At 38.0% G+C, this 27,808-nt stretch overlaps 2 protein-coding genes across 3 annotated transcripts; both read left to right on the plus strand.

Annotated features, from left to right (window-relative positions):
* LOC109230598 lies at window positions 7,706-8,679 on the plus strand. The gene has a single exon (XM_019396062.1). The coding sequence runs from the start codon at window positions 7,807-7,809 to the stop codon at window positions 8,467-8,469; it is 663 nt and encodes a 220-aa protein (XP_019251607.1). The 5' UTR covers window positions 7,706-7,806; the 3' UTR covers window positions 8,470-8,679.
* LOC109229556 lies at window positions 15,470-18,523 on the plus strand. Of its 2 annotated transcripts, none has more exons than XM_019395035.1 (6): window positions 15,470-15,753; window positions 15,835-15,967; window positions 16,034-16,137; window positions 16,214-16,385; window positions 16,646-16,768; window positions 16,896-18,523. In XM_019395035.1, exons 1-6 carry the CDS (start codon window positions 15,713-15,715, stop codon window positions 18,324-18,326), a joined length of 2,004 nt encoding a protein of 667 aa, XP_019250580.1. In that variant the 5' UTR covers window positions 15,470-15,712; the 3' UTR covers window positions 18,327-18,523. The 2 variants fall into 2 exon arrangements, with proteins under 2 accessions (XP_019250580.1, XP_019250581.1); XM_019395036.1 differs by having other exon boundaries at window positions 16,043-16,137.

Genomic DNA, 27,808 nt, shown 5'->3' on the forward strand with positions numbered 1-27,808 from the left:
TAACTTTCAAATGACAAAATCAATTCATCGTTCAAACAAGAAACAAGATAGAAATAAAAGGACTTTACTTCATTACTTCCATTTTCAAAAGTACATAAGCATTTGTTGTGCTAAAAAAAGTTGCCATTTCTTGTGGCTAACTTGTACAACTTGTTTCTACGGGGCTGGCCGCGCAGTCCCCAGTCCCAATGACACAATTATGTTTTCGGGTTTCTAATTCCGATTGAAGTGGCAATATTTGTTTCCGTATCCTTCTATCGTTCCCCCCAGTGTTCGATTGCGAAGAATACAAATTTGAACACTGGAAGTTTTACACCTTCGAGGATTCCACTAGTGAATTGCTAGATAATCTTCAGTTCGGTAACAAACTTTACTTCCCCATAGGAATCTATGCTATCGAGCCAAAGATTATCTAACAATCCCCTAGTGGCTTGCACTTGTGAACGGTCGGGTAATCTTTGTTTGATAGCAAACCTAACTTCCCGGTACGAAATTTGTTATCGATCAAAAGACTATCTAACCGCCCTGGAGTGGTTCTTTGCTTGTGTTCCTTGTCATTAAAAAGACTTATTGCTACTATTGAAACCTCCTTCGTAGTATGCTTTCCATTGATACCTCGTTAAAAACCTTGCTAGAAAAATCCATTTGGGACAAAAACTGGACGAAGGGAAAAAGAGTGCAGCTCATACTTTCAGTACAGGTGATGTTCATCAGCAATAGTATCTCTTGAGATGTGCCACATTCCAATTGCTTGAAACTTTTCTCCATATTGATTCTCCAACTTGTATGATCCTTTCCCAGTGACAGCTGAAACCCGGTACTTGCCTTCCCATGTTGGACCTAGCTTCCATGCATTGAGATCCCGGGTATTTTGAGTCACTTTCCTTAAAACCAAGTCTCCCACTTTGAAATAACTGAGGTTGGGTATTTGATTGTAATATCTTCTATTCTCTGTTTTTGAGTTGCCATCCTTATATGCGCAGAGTCCCTGCTCCAAATTAACCAACATTGCTTCATTGTTTGTTTCTTCATTCGCTCGGAAGTATCTCAAGGTAGGCTCCCTTACTTCCACCGGGATCAGAGCTTCTGCTCCGTACACAAGGGAAAAGGAGTCTCTCCCGTGCTCGATTTGGCTGTTTTTTTGGTACACACATAATACACCTGGCAGTTCCTCAGGCCATTTGCCTTTAGCTGCTTCTAATCTCTTTTTGTGATTTTGTATAATCACCTTATTCTTTGATTTCACTTGACCATTTGCGTTCGGATGATAGGGAGAAGATGAGATCCTTTTGATTTTCAAGTCTTCAAGGAATTTTGTTACTTTTGCGTCTATAAATTATGGCCCGTTGTCGAGGCTATCTCTTTTTGTATCCCAAATCTGCAAATTATATTCTTCCACAAGAAATCCACCACTTCACGTTCACCGATCTTCTGATAAGGACCTGCTTCAATCCATTTAGAAAAATAGTTAGTTAAAATAAAAAAACAAAAAAAAAAACCTTACCTTACCAGGGGCCGACGGCAGCGATCCGACAATATCCATTCCTCACTTCATTAATGGCCATGAAGACAAAACTAAATGCAATGGTTCTGCTGGTTGATGTACCAATGGTGCGTAGAGTTGACACTTATCGTATTTTTGAACGAAAGCTTTGGCGTCTTGTTGCATTCGGGGCCAATAGTATCCTACTCTTACCAATTTTAGTACTAAACAATCTGCGCTCGAATGATTTCCACATATCCCTTCGTGGACTTCTCGCATAACATAATTAGCTTCGGAGGCTCCCAAATATTGGGCCAGCGGGACTTGGAAAGATTTCCTGTACAATTGACCTTCTTTGAAACTATACTGTGCAGCTTTAGTGCGCAGCGTCCCGGATGCCTTGGGATCTTCAGGAAACTTTCCGTGCTTGAGGTAATCAATGATCTCATTCTTCCAGTCCCAGACAAATTTAGTCGAGTTTACCTCGTAGTAGCTATCTGCATCCAGAACTAAGTGCATAAGCTGTACGACCGTACTGGAGTCCGATCCCTTCATTCCGTAGACGATCCAAGGTTATCTAATGCGTCCGCTTCTACATTTTCTTCCTTCAGGATATGCGTAATTGACCACTGCCGGAACCGAGAAAGTAGAGCCCGGACCTTCACTACGTACTGCTGCATGCGTTCCTCTTTGGATTCGAAGATCTCGTAGACCCGATTTACCACCAGCTGGGAGTCACATTTGATTTCTATGAACTCAGAATTTAGTCTCCAGGACAATTCGATCCCTGCAATCAAAGCTTCATACTCTGCTTCATTGTTACTCAGAGGAACCATTTTTATGGCATGTCTTAGGGTTTCTCTCGAAGGCATGGTTAATACTATGCCAAGCTTGGACCCTTTTACGTTGGAAGCTCCTTTCGTCAATAGGGTCCAAACTCCTAATGTCGATTCTGACACCATTACTGCTTCTTTGGTTTCCAAAAGTAATAATCCCAGACTAAAATCGGCCACAAAGTCTGCCAAAATTTGCGACTTAATCGCAGTCTTAGGTTTATATTATATGCAAAATTCACTCATTTCGACGGCCAACTTGGCCAGCCTACCCGAAAGTTCGGGTTTATGAAGGATATTCTGCAGGCGAAAGGTGGTCATCACAGCTATTGGGTGACATTGGAAGTATAGCTTTAGCTTCCGAGCGGTGACTACGAGGGCTAAGGTCAACTTATCCAGATGTGGGTAGCGAGTTTCTGCTCCCGTTAAAATTCTACTAACGTAATAGATGCGAGATTGCGTACCTTCATCCTCACATACCAAAATAGCGCTTACCGCTATCTCCGAGACTGCTATGTAGATTAACAAATTTTCGTCTTCCTCCGGCTTTGATAGTAAAAGAGAACTTGACAAATACCTTTTCAAATACCTCAAAACTTGCTGGCTTTTCGGGGTCCATTCAAAATTGTTTTTCTTTTTTAGTAACGAGAAGAAATGGTGGCATTTCCCTGAAGACCCGGAAATGAACCTGCTCAAAGCAGCCAATCTCCTTGTGAGCCTTTGCACCTCTTTTACTATTGATAGCTAGTTCGGGATGTCTTCGATGGCTTTAATTTTGTCGGGGTTAACCTCAATTCCCCTTTATGGCACCAGGAATCCCAGGAACTTGCAGGTGCTACCCCTGAATGCACACTTCTCGGGGTTAAGTTTCATGTTATGCTTCCTTAAAATGTCAAAAGTTTCTTGAAAGTGCTAAAGATGATCGCCTGCATTTAAAGTCTTAACAATCATATCATCTATGTAAACTTCCATGGTTTTCCCTATTTGTTTTCAAACATTTTGTGTACGAGCCGCTGATAAGTGGCTTCAGCGTTCTTTAGCCCGAAGAGCACCACATTATAGAAATATGTGCTGAAATTCGTTATGAACGAAGTTTTTTCCTGATCCTCAGTGTTTATCTTAATTTGGTTATACCCAGAGTAAGCATCGAGGAAACTCATTAACTCATGCTCGGCCTTTACATAAATCATTTTATCGATGTTCGGAAATGGGAACGCGTCTTTTGGACACGCCTTATTTAAGTCCTTATACTGTATGCACATGCGAACTTTATTATTCTTCTTTGGAATTACTACTATGTTAGCTAGCCGGTATGGATACTTTACCTCTTGGATTGAACCGATATCAAGTAGGCGAGTTGCCTCTTCTTCGACGAATTTGTTTTTGGCCTCTGCAATAGGACATTTTTTTAGTCGTACCGGGGGAATGCTGGGATGCAAGCTTAGCTTGTATACGGCCACTTCCGGCAAGATACCTGTCATATATGCATGCGACCATGCAAAGCAACGTTAAATTTAAGAAATTCAATAAATCCAGACCTTAGTTCGGGGTGCAGTTCTGTCCCAAAGTAGAATTTCCTCACCAAGAAATTTTCGAATAATGCAACTTGCTCAAGCTCTCCCGATGTGGATTTTGTTGCGTTCGTCTCTTCTGGTACCTAGAAATACCTTGACACCTGATAAGATTCCGACGCCTCTTTCCTCTAGTTGACTTTGCTTGACTCGTGAGCAGGCACCGGGTCTTGTAATTGCAATGACGCATGCTCCTTCTCTTTGCTACTAGATACCAACATTGCATTCATCTCCCTTGCCGCCGGTTGGTCACCTCGTATTTATTTAATTCCATCGGGTGTTGGGAATTTTAGCAACCGGTGATATGTTGATGGCACAACCTTTATCTCGTGCAACCATGGTCTTACCAGGATAATTTTGTAGCCCATATCACCATCCACTACCTCGAAAAGGGTCATCTTTATCACCCCTTCGGCATTCGTGGGCAACAGGATCTCTCCTCGGGTTGTCATGCTTGCTTTGTTAAACTAGACGAGGAGTTTTGTGGCCAGAATGATTCTTCCGGTGAGCTTGTCTTTCTCTAATACCCTCCATTGTATAATATTGGCACGAACTCCTTGGATCCACAAGAACATGTTTGATTTTAAAGTCTAATACATTTAAAGAGATTACCAATGCATCATTGTGCAGTAGCAACAATCCATCTTCGTCCTCCTCCGTGAAAGTGATGTCGTCTTTAGCAACTTCGCGGGGCCTCTTGTTATGGGTTACTGATGCCTTCGTACTTTTTGCCGCTAAGAATATGACCTCGCTAATCTCGTTTCCTCCAAAACTCATGTTGATCGTTAGGTGCGGGGGATCCTCTCCTACTTTTGAGGGCTCCATGTTATCACGATTGCAACCGTAATTATTTTTAGCCCGGTCACTTAAAATTCCCTGAGATGGCTATTTTTCAGTAGTGTTGCCACCTCTTCGCGCAGATGTCGGCAGTCCCCGGTCCGGCGACCATTTGTCCTGTGGTGTTCTCACCACAAATTAGGATCCCTCTAGCTAGGATCAGATCTCATTGGCTTTGGCAACCGTGCTTCTTTAATGTTCCTCATAGTGGATACCAACTCTACTACACCAATGCTCAAGTTATATTCTGAAAGTATGGGGTAGGAAGAATCTCGTGAACCTGATGTATCCTTGTCCTGTAACGACCTGTTGTTCCGACATCGATCAGTTCTTCTATCGGTACAAACATATCCGCCGATTGAAAACCTCTACCACGTCCTTCGGTCGTTCGTAGGGCAAAAATCGGCTCCTCAAAGACCGTCGATCTATGTCAAAATTGTCATTTGATTTCTCTTTATTCTTCTCTCGGTTCCGACCCTTAACCGGCACCGGGAAATCGAGGTGATCATACTCAATCCTTATCTTTGACTCGTACCGGTTGTGAACATCCGCACAAGTTGTCGCTTGGAACTCGAACAAGCTTTCTTTTAACTTTCGGGAAGAATCACAACTTCTTGGATTCAAACCCTTGGCAAAGGCTTCAGCTGCCCATTCATCCGAAATGGCCAGTAGCAACATCTTTCTTGTTGGAACCAGGTTACAAACTCCCGCATCAACTCGGAATCTCCTTGTGCAATCCTGAATATATCGGCCTTTCGGGCCTGCAGCTTTTTGGCCCTGGCATGGGCCATAATGAAAGAATCTGCGAGCATCTCGAAAAAGTCCATGGACTGCTCGGGCTAAAGCGAATACCACGTCAAGGCTCCTTTCGTGAGAGTCTTTCCGAATTTCTTCGGCAAAACTGACTCGATCTCATAGGGAGCTAAATCGTTCCCATTCACCGCCGTTGTATATGTGGTGATATTCTCTTGAGGATCTGAAATCCCATCATATTTCGGCACGTCTGGCATTTTAAACCGCTTTGGCATCACTTCTGGTGTCGGGCTTGGTTTGTATGGCAATTGAGTGTAATGCGTTTAGTTCGACCCTTCCAGCACTGGTGGTGCGTCCGGAATTTGGTCCATGCGGGCATTTACTTCCCTCATAAACCGTATGAGTTCATTTTTGAAGGGATCACTCTCGTTGTTGTGATCAGATCCGCCCCACCCGGCCCCATCGAAGCCGACCTTGCCCCTCGGGGTGTTGTTGTCGATCCTCTATGTTGTTTGATTTGCGGGGACACCGAGAGGAACCGGACCTCGTCCATTCGCGTTGTTGTAAGCACCCGATGACGCCTGTTTTAGCTCTGTCATAACATTATCCTGCCGTGTGAAATGGCCTCTTATTGCTCCTGCAAGACCCTTACCGCTTCGACGACGTGCTCTTCTTCAGCATCATCAGGAGTCGCCTCTCGAGCATGTCGCAGGTACCGCCTACTGTGGACCGGTGTGGCCTCATTCCCCTCGTTGCGGGTACCACTGATTGAATCCTCGTGTTGAGGCTGATTTCCTTGGGCCTCAAGGTTGTGTGTGTTGTTAACACCATTATCTGCCATTTTCTATGATTTTTTGCTAAGAACAAATAACCAAACGCGTTAGTAAAAGAGGCAAGGACCGACTTAATTACACAACTGTCTAAGCCGCACAGTAGGCCCCAAACTGTTTACCCGTAAAACGATAAAGTTGAATTTATACGTGGTTTATAGACAAGTAAATTAATTTGATCCTAAAATAATAGATGAATTAAACAGAAATGTAGTACTTAGCCTTGAGATGGAGATAAAATAGCAAAAATTATAATTCCGGGAGCAAGGCTTCCGGGGACAGTTGCAACGATATCAGTAAACAAGAAGATAAACTTATATCGAGCTTTGAATAGATGTAGCGTATGTTTGTCAGAAAATTCATCTCTCTTACAATAATAATATAGCTCACTATTTATAGCTGCACATAGGGAACAAGGTCCTAGGATCAAGCCCCTTTTTAATGTCAATTATGAGGTCCATTGAAGAATGTGTAACGGCAGACAATGAATGTCATATTCCTTGTAACGGGCCGTGTACTTAATGCTATAAAATACTCCTCATTAAATGCTACCGGGTAGCAAGCATTTATTTCATCTTTATGAGTGCCATTCTCTCTGGTAACAGACATGATTGTTGCCTTCAGATTCAACTATCTTCTGTCTTCGGCTCCACGTGTCACTTCCTCATGCGATCATTTAATATAAACATATTTTACCCTATACACTCACCAATGTAAATATTTAGTAATGCTACTGACCAATTTATAAGAAACATATGTTGACGGTTAAGATAATATTTTTACGAATTCTCACAATCTAAAAATCTCAATTTTGTAGAACAAAATAGATGTCAGTATATATAGTTCGTATTTAGTATCAAAGTCGTCATCAAATTGTTTAATTTCATATATATATTGCACCTTTATTATAAAACTCGAATTATTTATTTAAAAAACCTCTTATCACATCCAAAAAAAGGTATAAAATCTAGTATTTTTTTTTATTAATAAATCTGTAATATGTAATAATTTTAATTTGAAAATTTTGAGCCCTTCAATTCTAGGGGGTCTAAAGCAATTAGTTTAGCGGCTTCCCCTAGAGCCGGCACTGCGTTCGTGTTTGCCATAGCAGAAATCCATATACACAATCAATATTATTGTCACAAAGACTTTGTATAAGTTATTATGTATATCATTAATTCTTTACACTTGTATTATCTTTTATAAGGTATGAATATTATTACTCCTATTAATTAATTTAAGAAGCGATGGAGTAACAAGAAGCCTAAAACATCCAAAGAAAGGTGTAACTGTTCTGCTCATGTTTAGCCACACATACGTAGCAATTTCCTTAACCAATGGAACTGTCGAATAAACAGAAGCCGTTTCTCCCTTAAATAGAATTCCTCTTTCCTAAAATAGGAAATACTGGTGGTCCTTGATCCATCATAAGGAAATAGGTACCACCACCAAATCAAAAGCAAGTTGTTTCCTCCTCCTTCTTCTTCGTGGCCACCACAATGCAACCATATCCGCCGCCTTATACAAAAGCCCCGCGGTATGGCGGTGAGTATTACTATGAAGAAAGGCCAAGAGGAGGAAACCCTTGCTTGAGATGCATTTGCTGCTGCTATTGCATCCTGTTTTTCGTCATTCTTGTTGTATCCGCCATCACCTTCTATTTCTACATGATCTTCCAACCAAAATTACCACATTACAACGTTCAAGCACTTGAGATTAAGGAATTTGGATATCAACCTCATGATTTCACCCTAACAATAGATATTATTGTCACTATTAAAGCAGAGAATCCTAACAAAAAGATAGAACTAACTTACGGGGAAGCTAGCTCTATAAACATGACCTACACTGATTCAACATTATGTTCAGGAAAATTACCAGCTTTCCGTCACGGACATAAGAATACAACCATAATCCAGGTTGAACTCAAGGGAAAAAGTCAGTTTCGATCAGGGCAATATGAGGCAATGCAAGAAAATGAAAAAAATGGCAAAATTCCATTATCGGTGACAGCTAAGGTACCTGTGGAGGTTCTAGTTGGAGAAACTCCTTTAAAGAAATTCAATGTGCTTGCAAACTGTTCTTTAATTGTGAATAACTTGAAGCCAGGCAAGAAAGCTGACATTGTTGAAAGCAAGTTCACCTACAGTTTATCAAAATGATAAAAGATCTGCTCAACGTTTTAAATTTTGAGTGTATTTATTGGTTCTTTTGACCTTAGAAAACGAACCATGCATGGCAGCTCTCTTCCTTGTACCAATTATGAGAAAACAAATATCATACAAGTACAATAGTTAGTTTCTTAGGCTTTTTGATTTGCAGTTTTGCACGTTACTCTTGATCTGAATTAATAAAGTTTTGCTTATATGCTACACCTGCACAAGTAACTGATGACAATTGTTTCATTCCTATAACATCAAAAAATTGCTTCTTCTGAAAAACCATAAAAAAGGAGCTGCATATTTCCTACCAAAGGTATGGAATAAAAACATTCATACCACTGCTAAATTAAGCAAGACATTAATATATATACATGTTACTCTTTCAGAGAGAGTTATTCTGGAGATGATTTCCTCTTCTTGTCCCCAATTCATTTCACCAGCAAATCATTATTATTATAAGGTCCACCCTAAAAAGCTTCAAGAGCAAATTTCCTATAGACAATATTACTTTCTACCTATAAGAAGTTAAAGAATTGGCATTTAAATGTTTCAATTACAATAAAATATTCAGCACTGGGAAGCTTCACTTATAGTAACTTAAGATTCCATCTCTATACCAAGTAAAAGTTTTCCTTCTAATCTTTTGTTAACTAAATTAACCAGTTATATTCCCTTTGCCATGGACTATATTTGATTACCTATTTAGGCTAAGACTATTTATTAAGTTCCGGTCCTGATCATTTTATTGGTAAAAAGAATACAAGGGATGTAAAGTGTTTGTCCGGATTTTTTTATCATAATTGGTTTTCTTGTCTCATTAAAGAAAGGACAACAAATTTATCATAATTGAGTTTTGTCACACCCCTTTTTTCACCTTAACAACCCTCCTTGAAAATATAAAGGTGATTTGTAAAGTTCAAAAGGGTTTTTCAATTAGAAAGTGACAAAATTTGTTTAAAAGGGATTTTTTCAGAGTCGTCACTTGGCATATAACCTCAGTGTACCATATCACCATTTAAAAGCAATTTTCCCTTAAAACATATTTGATTCTAAACCAGTTTGCACCAGAGATTCTAGATAATTAAAGGGGGTTCATTTGACTCGGGGTGAAGGTGTTAGGCATTCCCCGAGTCCCGTAACTAGTACGGTTGCATACTTGATCTGGTTGGCTTTTAGAAATACTCAGATTGAGGTAGAAACACACAACAAGCGAAAATAAACACAGAAGAGGGTCGAGGTTGTCCCCACCTAATAAAAGAAAAATAAAATAAACAAAATTAAAATTAAAATCCAAAACTAAGCTACACTAAACTTTTCGTCATGGCCTCCAAAATATTTACACGCTCTTCGGCGGCATTCCCCGGATAAATTTAACTAAGAGCCTGTATGAAAGTTACCTAGGAATTGGATTTGGATGTAATTGGGTGTAATTACACAATTTGACATAGTTGTTTGGCCAAGTAATTACTTGGTCAGCATGGAATTGAGTGTAATTGGAGGAGTGTAATTACACTCTCCAATTCTCAAGGGGGAGGTGAGAATTGGTGGTAATTACACTGTGTAATTACAAGGTTGCCTTTTAGTTTCTTTCCTTTTTGTTTTTATTTTAACTTATTTTCTATATGACTTTTTATTTCTATTTTTAAATTTTTTAATTTCATTATACTTTTTAATTTCTCTTAAAATTTTTAAATATATTTTACATTGTACATTATTTATCATTTATTTCTTTATTTTTACGTATTGTGATTCCATGTAATTGCTTACATTTTATTTTATTTATTTATTTCATTATTCTATTTTTTGAAATTACACTTTCTAATACTAGAAATAATGAGTCATTAATAAACTTGATATATACTAAGTGATGCAATTAAAGTGAAATTTTGTTGTTGAATATAATTATAAACTTATTATGTTTCCTAATCTTAAGTTGTGGTGGAACTTACTATTATTATGTTGGAATTTGACATATGTTAAATTTTTTTTTTTTTGGATTTTGAAATAGAGTTATACTCATGGTTTCAATTTACTTGTTCTTGTAGTATTGGCTCGCATTGCATGTTGTTCGTTTTTTAGTTAGAATTGTAGTCGTGCTTCTTAAACTCGAAAATTGAAAGTTGACCATGTTCTTCAGGTGCGATCCTGCTGCTTGAACTAAAAGTTGACCCTGTTCTTCAGGCGGACTCCTGGTGCTTCTCTGATATGAACTTAAAACCGATTTCTCAAATATTGACCCTCGTTCTCCAGGTGGTTGCCTGCAACCAAAAGAAACAAAACAAACAAATTTCTACCCTAGTTTGCACTAGGAAGATTTGTGAGTTGTTAGCAAAACTATAAACTGAGCTTTACTAAACTAAAAATTGATCTTATTCTCCAGGCGGGAGCCCTGAACTCAAGAAAAACTAGAGACTAAAAACTTAAGGAAACTGACAACTGACCCTATTCTCCGGGCGGGCTCCTGGACTTTAAGAATAACAAAAGACTAACAACTTAAGAAAACTAAAAACTGACCTTATTCTCCAGGCGGGACCCCTCAACTTGAAGAAAAACCAAAGGCTAACAACTTAAGTAAACTAAAAATTGACTCTATTCTCTAGGCGGGACCCCTGAACTTTAAGAAAAACTAAAGACTCAACAAAGAGTTCATGTACGTCCGACGCCCCCTCCTAAAATAAGGGTGACTCAACAAAGAGTTCGTGTACGCGACGCGTACTACGAGACTTATTGCAGATAGAATTAACCGGTAATACATATGACAACAGTTATAAAGCAGTAGCACATAAGGAAAAACTGTAAACACATAAACAACTAGCAAACAATAAAACGACATAAACAAAAATAAAAATCAAATAACGTAAATAAAAACATAAAAACCTCAACCGAATATTCTAAAAAGCCAACAAGATCATAGTATCAGCTCGAACCTACATCTCCCCAGCAGAGTCGCCAAAGCTAACACACCTCTTTTTTCACCTTAAAAACCCTCTTAAAAATATAAAGGTGATTCTAAAGTTCAAAAGCGTTTTTCAATTAGAAAGTGAATAAATTTGTTTAAAAAGGATTTTCTCAGAGTCGCCACTTGGCATATAATCTCGGTGTGCCAAATCACCATTTAAAAGCAATTTTCCCTTAAAACATATTTGACTCTAAACTAGTTTGCACCAGAGATTCTAGATAAGGGGGTTCATTTGAATCGGAGAGAAGGTGTTAGGCATTCCCCGAGTCTCACAACTAGTACGGTTGCATAAATGATCTGTTGGCTTTTGGAAATACTCAGATTGAGGTAGAAACACAAAACAAACGAAAATAAAAACAGAAGAGGCTCGTGGTTGTCCCCACCTAATAATAAAAAAATAAAATAAAGCAAACGAAAATTAAAATCCTAAACTAGCCTACACTATACTTCCTCCACGGTGTTCGTCATGGCCTCCAAAATTTTTACAAGCTCCTCGGGGCATTCTCCGGATAAATTTGACTAAAGGAACGATCTCTCGCCTCAAAAACTAATAAAACATCCTAATATTGCCTACCTATGTTTGGTCAGCCTAAAACATGCTCTAGCTATATATAAGTGATAAAAGCAATAAATATTACAATTCCAATTTTACTTTGTTTTAACCCAATATCCCGCGACCCACTTTATGCAATTTCAACATTTTACACCAAAGTCTCTATTTTTAACGTACTAATTTGGGATAACAGTGTATAAGCACACAAACATAAAGATTAAGCGAGAGACAATAGCATGCTTGAAATAGAACCTCATTCACACCCAAAATTCTAATAGGCACCAATAATCAAAATTAATTAGGAATAAGATGAGAAATAGACCTTAAAGCTTTGAATCGCCAAAACTCATCGAATGAACAAGACCTTGACCGGATCAGGATCCACGAGCGGAACCTCGGCTAAACTGCACTCTAATACAACAAGACTCTTGAGAAATCTTGAAATCGAAACAAAGAAAGAACCTCGAGACCTCCAAAAAAAAATGCGAGCTTCCCCCTCTTAATTGTCTCTTCTCTCTCGTTTTTATTACTCTTTCCCGTTCCCCTCTATTCCCGTCCTCTCAATGTTGTTGCTCCCCATTTTTGCCTCTACTCTCAAATCCTAATTTCTAGCCCTCTATTTTTTCTGCTACTGTTTTTTAATGTCCCACTCTCTTTGTTTTCCCCTTATTTGTAGGCAGTTAATAATATTATAGTAGATTAGGTGAGTAGGCAAAGCTAAGGATTTTCAATAGGGAATTAAAAAAGAAAAAAAATGGGTAAAGAGAAATATGACTGACTGTTGGGAGTTGTGTGTGTTCTTTATACTTTGTTTGACAGAATAGGGGGTGTTGGAAATTGGCTTATCACGTTAAATGTTTGAGTCTCTTTTGGTAGATTTCTCTTTTGTTGGATGATTTTATTGGTTTTGCATCTGTTACTGTTACTGTTTTCTAGAATAATTAGTTGTTTAGTTTTAGGAGGAGTCTTCTAGAAGATTCAGAATTTTAATTATAGTAAGAGTTTAGTAATTTAGTTGTAGGAGGAGACTACTACTTTATTTATTTGGCTATTTAAAGCCCTATGATTAATAAAATTTTAGAGACAGTTTTTCAATCCTATTTTCAATCTTCTTGCTGCTTGCATATTTTTCTAAAATCCATAACAGTGGTATCAGAGCCTCCATTGATCTTGACGGATATCTGAATTCGCTGAAAAATAACCAATTTCAACCACTTTTAAACCATACCAATTTTTAACCAAATTTTTAACAATGGCAAGCAGCGGTCTCTCTTTGAATACCCCACAAACTTTTACTCGTGAAAACTATCAGATTTGGTCAGTGAAGATGAAATCTTATCTTGAAGCTTATGATCTATGGGAAGTTGTAATGGAAGACAAACTTATACAACCACTTCCTGCAGATCCTACCCTTGTCCAAATCAAAGCTCATTCAGATGAGAAAACCAAAAAAATACAAAGCCAAAAATTTAATTCAAAATTCAGTTGCAGATTCAATTTTCTCTAAAATCATTGCATGTGAGACAACAAAAGAAGCTTGGGAAACACTCAAACAGGAGTATCAAGGAAGTGAACGAGGCAGACAAAATCAGATTTTAAATTTGGAAAGAGATTTTGAATCTCCTAGAATGCAAGATGATGAGACCATCGCTAAGTATTCTGACCAAATTTCTTTAATTGTCAATAAAATCAGGTTGCTTGGCGATGATTTCAAAGATGACAGGATAGTCGAAAAAAATTCTTATGACAACTCCCAAGAGATTTGAATCCAAAATTTCCTCTCTGGAAGAGTCTAAAGATCTCTCTACCATCTCTGTTGCAGAATTAATAAGTGCTCTTCAAGCACAAGAGCAAAGAAGGGCCTTCAGACAAGACAAAGTTACTGAGGGTATTTTTTTATGCGAAACACCAAAAAGAAAAAGTCGATTATCCTTATTGCAAATATTGCAAAAAGAAAACACACTTAGTAAAATTTTGTTGGTGAAGACCTGATGCATTATGTGAAAATTGCAAACAAAAAGGTCATGTTACAAAAGTGTGCAAGTTCAAAGATGCTCATGCACAAGCACTAATAGCAGAAGAACGAATTGAGGATGACCTTCTTTAGACTGCAGCAACACAAGCAAGGAGGAGTGTTGGATTTTGCATCTATTACTGCTACTGTTTTCTAGAATAATTGGTTGTTTAGTTTTAGGAGGAGTCTGCTAGAAGATTCAGAATTTTAATTATAGTAAGAGTTTAATAATTTAATTGTAGGAGGAGTCTACTACTTTATTTATTTGGCTATTTAAAGCCTTATGATTAATAAAATTTTAAAGACAGTTTTTCAATCCTATTTTCAATCTTCTTGCTGCTTGCATATTTTTCTAAAATCCATAACAATTTTATCTTTGTTCAATATTTGCTTTACTAGTTTTTGCATGTCACTTGTTTTTTTTTTGTCCTAACAAGGGTGACTGGGAGAGATCTTATCCTCTCTGTTTTAATTCCTTCCAGCCTAATCTTTGTTTGTCTATGTACTCAAGAGTGAGCTGATAGAGAACGCATGACTTTTGCAAGTAATCTAGGCTCTATATTCTTTGACCAACAGAGAGAGAAAAAACTTGTACTAGAATTTACTAAACAGTTGTCACAGTCTTTAGCTCACATCATTAAATATTGCTGTTAAGTACAACTTGATACAAATTTAGCTCACCTACTACCTAATTTTCAAACTATGCAACTTTAAATTGCTTAAGCAAAACATCAAGCAAACTGCAGAGCTCCTAGGTACCCTTGTAAATGTTTACTCCCAATCAATTAAAGTCCAGGAAATAATCATGGGTTACAATTCTCGTTTTCTGCAAAAGAAAGAATTTACTACCAAGTATGATGCCGAACTAAACTTATTCCTAAGTCCAAAATCGCCGTAAGAACCTATTGAAACCATCAAAATATCTATCCGAGATCATCGTCAAACCTTGGTCAACTATTACTCCCTCCGGTTCATAAGTGTCCTATTTACTTTTTCATTTTGGTTCAAAATAAGTAGCCAAACGACCCCACTTTTCCATGTCACTTTTCCAACACTTGTAGTATTCTATTGTTTCAGTTATTTATCAGTTGGTTACCAACTCGTTGCCTTGTTCGTAACAAATTGACCATAATATATTTTTGCCTTTATTGAATTTGGTGAACTGTTCGTTTGACTCTAAACAATACCATATACACACACAGATGTAACTCGCCGACAAAGAATCAGTGCGTGCTTTTGAAGTAACTACTCCATTAATTCTCTCTATTCCTGTGTTTGAGACCAAAACATAAAAGATTCAAGAAAAAATGATAAATATATTTGCGCATTAAACATTACAAATTGAATTATACTGTAGTACAAGAAAAAGGTAAACTTATCTTTTTATTCTTGGTTGGAAACTATTATTCTAAGATCAATGAATTATATACATATTTAGTTGGTAGTTGATTTATATATTGTAATTATGCTTTGTTACATAGCCGGAGTTAAATTACAAGAAGTAGCTAGAATGGAAAACGACGACCTAAAAGTAAAAAGATTAAGTGATCCCAAAGTGAAAGAAGTCGAAATACTATAATTCGAAGCTTCTCATCTCTCCTTATTCTTGTTCAACTATAAACCCCTTCTTCTAAAATAACTTGTCCATTGATGGTTCTTTTTGTTATACGGGCAGCCCTTCAAATTCATTTTTACTTCACTTGTCTGTTTGGAGGAAATGTTTGATATATTCTTTGGCTGGAGAAAAGCTTCTAAATGGTAAATAGTTATCTTCTTTTTTTCCTTGTTAAAGAAGGTGAAACAGCTTAATTATTGGTTTTATTTAATTTTCTGTGGCAGTAAGAATTTGATTAAAAGAGTTCAGTGTCGGCTTAAGCTGCTGAAGAACAAGAGAAGTTGCATTATCAGGCAGCTGAGGGATGATTTATCTGACCTACTTAGAAATGGGCATTACCAAATTGTTACTGAGAGAGTACGTAATATATACGAGAATTACTTATTAGTATGATTGTTCTCTTCATTTTCCTACAATTTTCAGGTTGAACAGCTATTTATGGATGAAAAAATGGTGGCAGTGTATGACTTATTGGAGAATTACTGTGAATTTATAATCCATAACCTTCCGTATATTCGCAGACACAAGTAAGAAGCAATAGCATTTTAATATACCTCAATGTTCTATTGCAATGACTAGTGTTCATATTTGTTTTTCTTTCAGGGACTGTCCCAATGACATCAATGAAGCAGTGTCGAGTCTCATATTTGCATCAGCAAGACTTGGTGAATTGCCCGAGCTTGTGATGATTCGGAAGCTCTTTCGCGAACGTTATGGCCAGAATTTTGAAACATGTGCCCTTCAATTACTCCCTGGAAATCTTGTCAGCCTTCAGGTTATCCAAATCTTACACGAAAGCCTTTTCGAAACTTAGTCTTTGAGTATTATGAAAGGGAGCCTTGGCGTAACTGGTAAAGTTGCTGCCATGTGATCAGGTTACAGCCTCTTGCAGAAATGCAAGGTAAGGCTGGGTACAATAGACCCTTGTGGTCCGGTCTTTCTGCGGATAGCAGGAGCTTAATTAATGCACTGGGCTGCCCTTTAGTCTTTGAGTATTATATCTTTCTAACTGATCAGATCCTTCTTTGAATACAGGTAAAGGACAATTTATGCACAAACTGTGTATCAGATGAAGAGAAATATAGATTGGTGGATGAAATTGCAAGGATTTGTTTTCAGCAAGGACCTTTACTTCTTGAATACAGACACGATGAGCTGGTAATTGTCTATCAATCCATCAAAATATGCTTCATAGAATAGCCTAAGCAAAAGAAAAAGGTAAAGCATGTTTTCCCTGCTTTATTCTTGTTGGCACCACAGAATTCCTTATGCCAAGAAATTGCAGGTAAATGAAACAAGTAATGCAGCAGCTGATTACAACGACAACATTACAAAGACAGAAGCATATATAGTAAATGCTGATTATTCATCTAAGAGCAACAATGTTATCGAAGATCCTTCCATTTCTCGCCAAGAACGGATTCCTACTGCAACTTCAACATGCCTTTCAACAACTAACAAAGATTCAGTGCACTACTTGAAAAACAATGGTAACGAAAGAGTTCAAGATTCTGCTCAGCCAGGCTATTTATCCCAATCCACAATTTCAAGTCCTGAACGTGTAACAAGAAGGGATATCGGGAAAATTAGTGGCTTTACTTTAAATAAAAACATTGAGAGAAGAGATTCAGCTGAATCGCAGCAGATGATATACCTAGATGACATTCAAGAGTTTGAGTCTGTTGTGAGCAAAGATGTGAGATTCCAGGATCAGAGGCTATTCATGTTCAAAGCCCCTATTGCTCCCTTGAGTCTAAAGATAGATACTGGAAGCAATTTTGAGGCGCAGATTGCAAAAGAACGACCAAGAAGCTCGAGGAAGAATAACAAGATATCTGGAAAAAGAATAAGAAGGAGATCACTATCCATTGAGAAGAGCTTTGTCTCAGACACTGATAGCACAATATACTACGGTGACTTAAGTGAGAGTTCTCGAGATAGCACACCAAAACGCCAAAACAGGCGAAGAAATTCGAGGAAGAGTTCTGTTGAGGAAAGTCAGAAGTCCAATTATACATTCGCACATGACAACCAAGATCAACCTTGCTATGTGAAATTCAGAAGCTTATTGACTTTTGTCAAGCGCAGTGATGATCATTCGAGATCAACCTGCAATTTGAGGTGCAATGGGCCAATGGAAAATCGCTGCAGTTTGGAACATCCATCTTATTACTGGATTACTAATGTAAAAGATAGCGGGGGATCTCCTTTTCGCGTTCCAAGGAGAAGAGTCGAAGCTGCAAAGAATTTTAGTAAACATAGTCTCAAGGAAAGAAAACAAGGATTTTATCAATGCCAATGTTCCTGCAGCCAGGATCAACATATCGTTGGCGATGGATTAGCACTTCCACCACAGATAGCAAAAACAAGTCAAGATGTTGGACTAATGAGGGATGAGTTTGTAAAACCTGATACTGAGGAAGTATGGGAAAGCCGAGAAACTTGTTCTTCAATTATGTCCTCAACTTCAAGAATGGCAGATCAATGTGCAAGAAAAGAAAATCAGAATCCTTATTTGAGGGCAACGACTATGCCTCCTGAAAGGCCTAAAGATAGTATCATAGATAACTTTATACGGTCAAACTCCTTCCCAGTTCAGGAGCCTGGAAATGGATTATCTGAAAATAGCCATGTCCATCCGAAGCTACCAGACTACGACGAAATAGCGGTTAAGTTCATGGCTCTCAAGAAAGAGAAACTACAAAACAAATGCTAGCATTACATCAATATGGCCATCTTTACTCTAGCTGGAACAAATTATGCTTGAGTTATTTTTTTCTATTCCTTGTTCATAGAATAGCAGAGTCATACTTGCATATTAATTGGATATTCCTTTTGTGTGCGCGCGCGCACGTGTATGTTTTGGTGAATTTATGGAAGTCCTGGAGTGAAATGAGTAATGCTTTGATGAAACTAGCTTGTGTTTTGGTGATTAACTATTAAATTCTGAGTGGTTCTCGACTGCTTTTACTCATTGCGGCAGCTTTGATGTAGAAATTCTTGAACAGATAGTACTAAAAGGATTTTCAAAAAAATAAAAAATAAAATCCCCTAAAAGGATTCACTTAGGCCTGTGTTTTTGGAATCAGTAAACAGTTTACTGATATAGACATTAGGTGAACAGTCCTCAGTTTTTCGTAATTGAGATTGATTTCCCAAATATATGAATTGTTTTTTGTGAACCATCAAATACTAGCGTAAAAATAGCACGGTCTAGCCAGTTTTCGGACTGGTCATTCAAAAATAGCCATCATTTATCAAGTCAACGAAAAATAGCCACTATTTTGCTGCAACAGAGACCGGTCCAGCATAATATACTGGAGTTCGGTGCACCTATGCATGAACTTTCAGCATATTATGCTGGAACTCCAACACACGGAAAGTTCCAACCTAATATACTGGAGATTCGAGCACTTGTGTATGAACTTCCAGCATATTATACTGGACCGGCATACTTGCTGGAACTCCAGTATATTATGCTAGAGTTCTAGTGTACTTATGCTGGAACTCCATCATATTATGCTGGAGTTCCAGCATACCTATCCTGGAACTCCAGTATAATATGTTGGATCTCCAACATAATATACTCGCCTATTTTCCGGGTTTTGAACACTGTTTTCGCTCAAATTTATCTTTACATGAAAAGTGGCTAAATTTCGATTACTTTTGAAACTGGACTATTTTTGAACGACCACTTGTAAATCTGGCTATTTTTGAATTTCTCCCATGTTTCACGGAAATCGGACTCGTATAGGCTATAGCGTGGAAATGACACCAGGTAACCATTCTAAAAGGTTACTATTTAGGAATTAACCAGTGCGTCCTAAATTTCAGTTTTTCAGTTTAATTTTTTTAGGACAAAAATGTCCTATATTGTCCTGGAGTAAGATTTTTAATTTAAAATTTCAGGACAAAATAAATACTGACCAATCTCTAAATAGCATCCCTGAGAATGACTATTTATGCACTTGGGTTAACCAAATTAGAAATGGGCTTTCTTTCATAAATGGCCAACACAGACATTATCCCAAGGCCTTTGTGGCCATGGCCCAATAAAGCGATATACAGCAATGATCTTAATGTATCCCGTGGATATAGGGTGATTTTTAAAAATAGCCAGATTTACAACTGGTCGTTCAAAAATAGCTCAATTTCAAAAGTAATCGAAATTTAGCCACTTTTTATGTAAAGATAAATCTGAGCGAAAACACTGTTCAAAACCCGGAAAATACTCCAGTATATTATGCTGGAGTTCCAGCATAAGTATACTTGAACTCCAGCATATTATACTGGAGTTCCAGGATAATATGCTGGAACTCCAGCATAATATGATGGAGTTCCAGCATAAATACACTAGAACTCTAGCATAATATACTGGAGTTCCAGCAAGTATAATGGTCCAGTATAATATACTGGAGTTTGGAGCACCAGTGCTCCAGTCTCCTGTATATTACACTGGAGCAGCAAAGTATACCGGTCCAGCATAATATGCTGGAGTTCATACACAAGTGCACCGAACTCCAGTATATTATGCTGGACCGGTCTTTATTGCAGCAAAACGGTGCCTATTTTTCATTGACTTGGTAAACGCTGACTATTTTTGATTGACCAATCCGAAAACTGGCTATACCGTGAAATTTTGGCAATCTTAATGTATCCCGTGGATATAAGATCTGGACATTATGTGAAACATATATCTGTTGAAATTGGTTTTTCTACTTATTTTTTCATTATAGCTCATTACAACAAATGTGTCACTGGAAATAAATCCTCAATTATAATAAAAATAAGTAGTTCACTACCTCCACCTCTATAATTTTTAATTTGAGCCTTAGTTTTTGCGATGTCTACATATGATTCTCTTGGAGGGACCTTTTTTATGACTACCATCCATATTTAATAACTGATCAGTAATATAACTAATGTAAAAGACTTAATTCTAACATATGAAATCAAGTTAAAAAAAGACCTCTGTGCAACTAGTTTATAACAAACTCTCGTGCAAGAGAAATATTATCTATATAAATAGTGTTCAAATTATAAAAAAAAAAAAATAAAACATTTCCCAATATCTTTATGTATGAGATCCTTCAAAGCACAGAATGTGTATAATAATAACTAAGCCACACCAAACAAGTTAGAATTGACTATATGAATGCTCATATCTTTCTTTAAGCTCAATGTCATTACCATACCAAAGTTACAAGTGAAAATAAAAAATAAGTTAATACACACACACACACACACATATATATATATATATATATATATATATATATATATATATATATATATATATATATATATATATATATATATGTATAATGTCGGTTTACAAAAATAACCTTAATATATTAAGCATAATAACATATAGTAAAAGGATAAAAAGCGGAATTCTAGACATTAGTCTTGTAATCCTATTAGTTTTAGGACATAATACTAAACGTTAAGAATCCTTCATGATTCCTTTAGGAATCCTATTAGCATAATTACTTTCGGGCATAGACATATAATACTACAAGTTAGCATGTAAATCTAAGTCCTTTAGGAACACATTAGGTTTCCAATTAGTATAATTACTTTCGGGATAAAAGCATATTTTTAGTCATGTTATCCTATTTCTTAGATATATTTCTTAAAAATTTCTATTACTAATTTAATTTAAAAACGTATTATAATATCATATTACTAATATAATTCGATAATGTATTATATTATTCAAATCCATTTTTTTAAAATTAAAAAAGTCTATATCTATCCATATCTTCTATATTATATAAAAGTACGAATATAATATTGATAGACCAAAATAGTCATAAAATATTAAATAGAAGAACTCATAGGGAAAGGATATAACTGTAATAACCTATTTTTTGGACTACAATACCTTCTATGTTAATTTTTTTAATATTTAAGATTTTAAAATTAGAAAAATTGCGTCTATTATATTCTTATTAAAAATATCAAGGAAGGTTCAATAAAATTAATTTCATAAGAATACTCCGTATTAGCATTACATTCCCACTCCATAATGTCCAATTCCAAGAAAAGATAAAAGTAATGTTAAATTGACTGCATAAAACGTTGAAATTGAAAAAAAAAATTATTCCCACAATATATTTTTATATTATATTTCAACTGTTTTCCTACTCAAATAATATTTTTTCTTATCAATTTTTCGTGTAATATTAATGTCATGACCCGAATTTCTCATCGTCGGAACCGTGATGACGCCTAACATCACACTTGCCAGGCAAGCCAACGTTAGATTTTATTTTGCATTCTCTTTCCATTTTTAGTAGTCATCAGTAAATAGGCAAAATGAAGTGATATAAATGCAAGATGTATAGCTATCAGTTTCGTTTACATAATACTTCTACCCAGAAATTCGGTGACACAATTCACGAACACACTATGATTTTTTACAGACATCAGTCTGAAAGAAATTACAATTGTTTTGGAAATAAAGAAAACAGTAATATAGAGATGTAGAAGGGGACGCCATGGCCTGCGGACGCCGGCAGGACTCCCTTGGGTCTCCAAGTTGAATATATCTGCAACTGACCTCTCGATCAGCCACTACCTGCTCCAAAATCTGCACAGAAAGTGCAGAGTGCAGTATCAATACAACCGACCACATGTACTGGTAAGTTCCTAACCTCGACGAAGTAGTGACGAGGCTATAGCGGGGCAATTACAATATAACCTGCATATAGTGTATAATAAAGCAGAAAGAAAGACAGGACAAAACAAAGCAATAACTTGCAACAAACGAACACAGAACTCAAGTGTCTTATCAGTATCCAGAAATAACCAATTCCTTAAGTGAAATACAAAACTACAGAATAAAAGCACAGTAAAAGAAAGGTACATAAACACATAAATCGATGTGGCGCGCATCCCGATCCCACCATATATCAACATCAATATGAATAGTCACCCTTGTTACTCCATATTAATCCACTCTTATTCCTCCTGTTGCGGCGTGCAACCCGATCCCACCGTATAACAGTAATTCACTCTTATTCCTCCTCAATATATCACCATTATTCCTCCTGTTGCGGTGCGCAACCCGATCCCACCATATAATAGCATTTCGTCCTTATTCCTCCTCAATATATCACCCTTATTCCTCTTGTTGCAGGGGCATAATCTGTTCACACCATATCAGCATCAATTACTCAACAAGTACAAAAATTTCACAATTTAACTCAAAACTCTTCACAATATTTAAACCTCAAACCAAAGAAAAAGGAAAGCTTGTAAATTATGAAAGTTCACACAAATAACACTATTCAGCGAAACCAATCCAAAATATACCATAAAACAACGATAAACTAGCTTAAGCCAATAATATGAGATAATGAAATTACGGGGTAGCTAATACCTTCAATAATGGAAAACAATGTCGGACAAGTAGCAATTAAGCATGGAAATACCAGTAAAGCATGTAGCAATAAAGCAAAGAAGACAATACAATAAGAACGGGAAGAAAACAGGCAAAACATATAAATTAGCGGTGCATAGGTACTCGTCACGTCACCTATACGCCACTCACATGGATTTTCACATAACAATTAAGTCAAGGATCCCTAATCTCTCGATTCAAAGTTAGACACAACACTTATCTCGATCCGCGGGCCACTCACTGCTCAATTATCATTTTTCCTCTAGATTCCACCTCCAAAGCACTCGTATCTAGCCATAATTAACTAAATAACATCAAATGTTGCTAAAGGAATCAATTTCAATACATAAGTTTAGGTTTCCCAACATTAAAATCGACCCCGGACCCGCTTGGTCAAAACTCGGATCAAATCTCATTCCCCCATTCAGTCCCGGGCCCAAATACGTAATTAGTTCCGGAATCCGACCTCAAATCGAGGTCTAAATCCCCAATTTGCAAACCCCCCCCCCCCAATTCTTCCAAAACATCCTAATTCTACCATGAAAGAACAAGGTTTAGGACTAGGAATCTAATGGGTGATGATAGAAATTGAAGAAAATGAGTTAAAGAGTACAAACCTAAGACTTGGTGTTGAATTCCCCCCTTCAAAAATCGCCCTAGGTTGAGTTCCAATGAAAGAGATATGAAATTTTGAAGAAATCCCGTATTGAATTCTATTTTAAAACACTGGGCAGGCCTTCTTGGCATTCGCGAAGGGCCTGCCGCGTTTGCGAAGAGCCAGCCTCGATGGCTTACGTGATCGCAAAAAGCTGTCCACGTTTCGCGATGGTTTTTCCCACCTGACCATCGCGTTCCCGAGCCAAGGCTCGTGTTCGCGTAGAATAACTTGAAAATCCCAGCCCACCTCCATTTACTCTATGCGTTCGCATGATCCGGTTGCATTTGCAAAGAGCAGACCCCCCCCCCCCAGTGCTCCGCGTTCGCGACCGTGGCCTCGCGTTCACATAGAAAAAAAAAAACTACCCCAGCCCATTTTACTCTTCGTGTTCGCATGAGATGCTTCGCGAACGCGAAGAAGGAAACCAAAAAGTGCTGAAGCTGCAGAAAATTAGATTTTTCCTTGTCACGACCTCAAACCGGAACCGGTCGTGATGGCGCCTCTCGTGAAACAAGGCCAGCCGACACAAACCCCCAAAACAGATTAACAGTTACAATAATTCATAATCAAGCCATTAATAAGTGATAAATATCAAAACAGAACGAACTAAAAGAAAATGCGGAAACAAAATACAGCCTGACATCGGGGTGTCACCAGTCATGAGCATCTAAAATCCGTTTAAGAGTATGAAAAGACAACATAGTCTACTACGAAGATAGAACAAACAAAATAAGAGTAGGAAGGAGAAGCACTGGGCTACAAACGCCAAGCAGCTACCTAGTCAACTCCAAACAGCCTGCTGGAAGCAAATCAACCCTCGCTAGCGTGACCTGAGACTCCTGAATCTGCACACAGACGTGCAGGGAGTAATGTGAGTACGCCAACTCAGTAAGTAATAAAAGTAAAGGTAGCTGAGCGGTAAGAAAACACGTAAATACACAGTAAAATGCTACAACGAGGCAGTGTAAAACCAGCACAATACAGTAAACAGTAAGAACTCATAAAAACTTCTTAGTTCAGTAAAACCTCCTTAAAACATCTTTCAGCAGTTCAAATGAGTGAATGAAAACAAGTATAAAAGATAGAAACACAAAACAGCCCCTCGGGCAGAATACCAATAGAACCAGCCCCTCGGGCTATCTCACAATCACTCATATCAACACCTCGGGCAACAACATGGAACAACATCAGCCCCTCAGGCTATATCACATCACAAACTGGGTACCCGCGCTCACTGGGGGTGTACAGTCTCCGGGAGGGGCCCCTTATAGCCCAAGCACAATAATAAGCCATCTCGTGGAATAATCAACAGGCTCTCGGCCTCATATCAATCACAAGCCACCTCGTGGCATAATAAATCTGGCTCTCGGCCTCTCATATATCACAATCAGTACCACATGCTGCGGCGTGCAGCCCGACCCTATAGTATCCTCACAACACAGGCCCTCGGCCTTAATCAGTCAGAATCTCACAAGCCACACGGGCAATAGTAAAACATGATGCTCAGCCCAAAAATATCATTTAAAATATAAAAAAAACGAGTAAAGATGGTTGAGTTGTGAAAACAGTAGAATATAGCATGACTGAATACAAATACTAAGTCAAAATAGTGAGGAATAGCAGAAAAATCCTGGCACGAGGCCCAAATATGGCATTCAGCCCAAAACATGATGATAGAAAACAGTTTTCAATCCAATACGCAATTAAACAGTCCCACGGGACGGACTAAGTTACAATCCCCAATGGTGCACGACCCCACGCTCGTCATCCAGCGTGTGTATCACCTCAAAATAGCACAACGATGTGAATTCCAGGGTTTCATACCCTCAGGACAACATATACAATTATTACTTACCTCTAACCGGTCCAAATTCTAGCCCGTGATGCCTTTGCCTCTCGTCTCGACCTCAACTCGCATCGAATCTAACCAAAATCAGAATCATGACGTTAAAATATGCTAAGGGAACGAAGCCCATGCGAAAATAGTCAAATTACGACACAAATCTCGAAATTAACCAAATCCGACCCCCGAGCCCACGTCTCGAAATCCGACAAAATTAATATCAATGGAACCCTTATCTTCCCACGAGTTTATGCATATCAAATACTTCAAAATCCGACCACAAATGACCCCTCAAATCCCTAGATTTAGGTCTCCAATTCCCAAGCCCTAACTTCTAATTTTCAGGCTTATTTTCCACAATTTCCATGATTAATTAGGTAGAAATCACATTAGGATTGAGTATTAAGTCCATAAATCTTACCTCCAAGTGTTCCTCCTTGATTCCCTCTTCAATCCTCTTCGAAAAAGCTCTAAAATCACCCAAAAATGGTGAAACTTAGGCTAAAAGTCGCAGAATGGGTCTTTTAAACATTCTGCCCAGCTATTAAAATCCCTCATCGCGAACGCGGTCAACACCTCGTGTTTGCGAAGCAAAAATATGAGTTGACCATTTTTCCTTCTACGCGAACGCGACGCCCTGTACGCAAACGCGAAGACCTAGCCTCACAAACCACCGCGAACGCGGCTGCCCTCTCGCGAACGCGAAGCTCACTGACCCCAACCGTTCGCGAACGCGGGACTCCAATCGCGAACGCGAAGGAAAAACCTCCTACCTCTCATCCTAACCCTTCCCTTCGCGAACGCGAGGGCCCACTCGCGAACACGAAGGCCAAAAGTCTGCAACACTCACAGCAGATTTTCTGCAATCTTTTCCAACTTGAATTGGTCCGTTCAACCACCCGAAACTCACCCGAAGCCCTCGGGACCTCAACCAAATATGCCAACATATCCAATAACATCATTCAAACTTGTTCCAACCTTCGGAACGCTCAAAACAACATCAAAACACCAAATTTGCATAAGATTCAAGCCTAAGAATTCCAAAATCTTCCAAATTTCACTATAGATCAAAAAGTCTATCAAATCTCGTCCGAATGACCTGAAACTTTGCACACACATCCCAAATGACACAACGGACCTACTGCAACTCCAGGAATTCCATTCCGACCCCTATATCAAAATCTTACCAATCAACCAGAAAATGCCAAAATTCCAATTTCGCCAATTCAAGCCTAAAGCTACTCCGGACCTCCAAAACACATTCCGATCAAACACCTAAGTCCCAAATCACCTCCCGAAGCTATCCGAATCATCGAAATTCACATCCGAGCCCTATTTCACATAAGTCAACATCCGGTTAACTTTCCAACTTAAGTTTTCTCAAAAGAGACTAAGTGTCTCAAACCTTACCAAAACCTCTCCGAACCCGAGCCAACCAACTCGATAACACATAATACAGCTAAACAATACAATAAGAAGCAAAAATGGGGAAACGGAGCGGTAACTCATGAAACGACCAGCCGGGTCGTTACATTCCTAAGTCTAAAACATCCCGTAGCCTATCCAAAACTCACCCAAGCCCTCTGGGCTCCAAACCAAACATACCCACAAGGATAAAAACAACATTGGGATTTGCTCGTGCGATCAAATTGCCAAAATAACACCTAGAACTACAAATTTAGCACCAATCACATGAAATCCTTAAGAACACTTTAAAATTCCTATTTTCACAACCGGACGTCCAAATCACGTCGAATCAGTTGCGTTTCTCACCAAATTTCACAGATAAGGTGTAAATATTATTTGACCTGTACCAGGCTCCAGAACCAAAATACAGGCCCGATACCAATAATATCAAATATTAACCAAATTCTTAAAACTATTAGATTTTCAGTCTTTTAATTTTCAATAAAAATTCATATCTTGAGCTAAGGACCTCAGAATTTGATTCCGGGCATACGCCCATGTCCCATATTTCGATAAAGACCCATCGAGACTGTCAAAATACGAGTCCAGGTCCGTTTACTCACAACGTTGACCGAAGTCAGCTAAATCAAAATTTTAAAAAAATTATTATTATTATCAACTTTCAACATAAAAGTTTTTCGGAAACACGCCCGGACTGCGCATGCAAATCGAGGAGGAACAAAATGAGGTTTTGAAGGCCTCGGAACACGAAATTAAGTTATAAAACATAGGATGCCTTTTGGGTCATCACATTCTCCACCTCTAAAACAACCATTCGTCCTCGAACGGACATAGAAAAGTACCTGAGCTGGTGAAAATGTG

The sequence above is a fragment of the Nicotiana attenuata genome, chromosome 7, assembly GCF_001879085.1.
Source record: "Nicotiana attenuata strain UT chromosome 7, NIATTr2, whole genome shotgun sequence".
Taxonomy (NCBI): Eukaryota; Viridiplantae; Streptophyta; class Magnoliopsida; order Solanales; family Solanaceae; genus Nicotiana; species Nicotiana attenuata.

Bases quoted from the DNA above. Each gene is read 5' to 3' on its own strand.
- LOC109230598 (XM_019396062.1), top strand. From the start codon at position 7,807: ATGCAACCATATCCGCCGCCTTATACAAAAGCCCCGCGGTATGGCGGT.
- LOC109229556 (XM_019395035.1), top strand. From the start codon at position 15,713: ATGTTTGATATATTCTTTGGCTGGAGAAAAGCTTCTAAATG. The intron at 15,754-15,834 runs GTAAATAGTTAT...TTTCTGTGGCAG, and splicing joins TGGAGAAAAGCTTCTAAATG to TAAGAATTTGATTAAAAGAG. The intron at 16,769-16,895 runs GTAATTGTCTAT...AAGAAATTGCAG, and splicing joins AATACAGACACGATGAGCTG to GTAAATGAAACAAGTAATGC.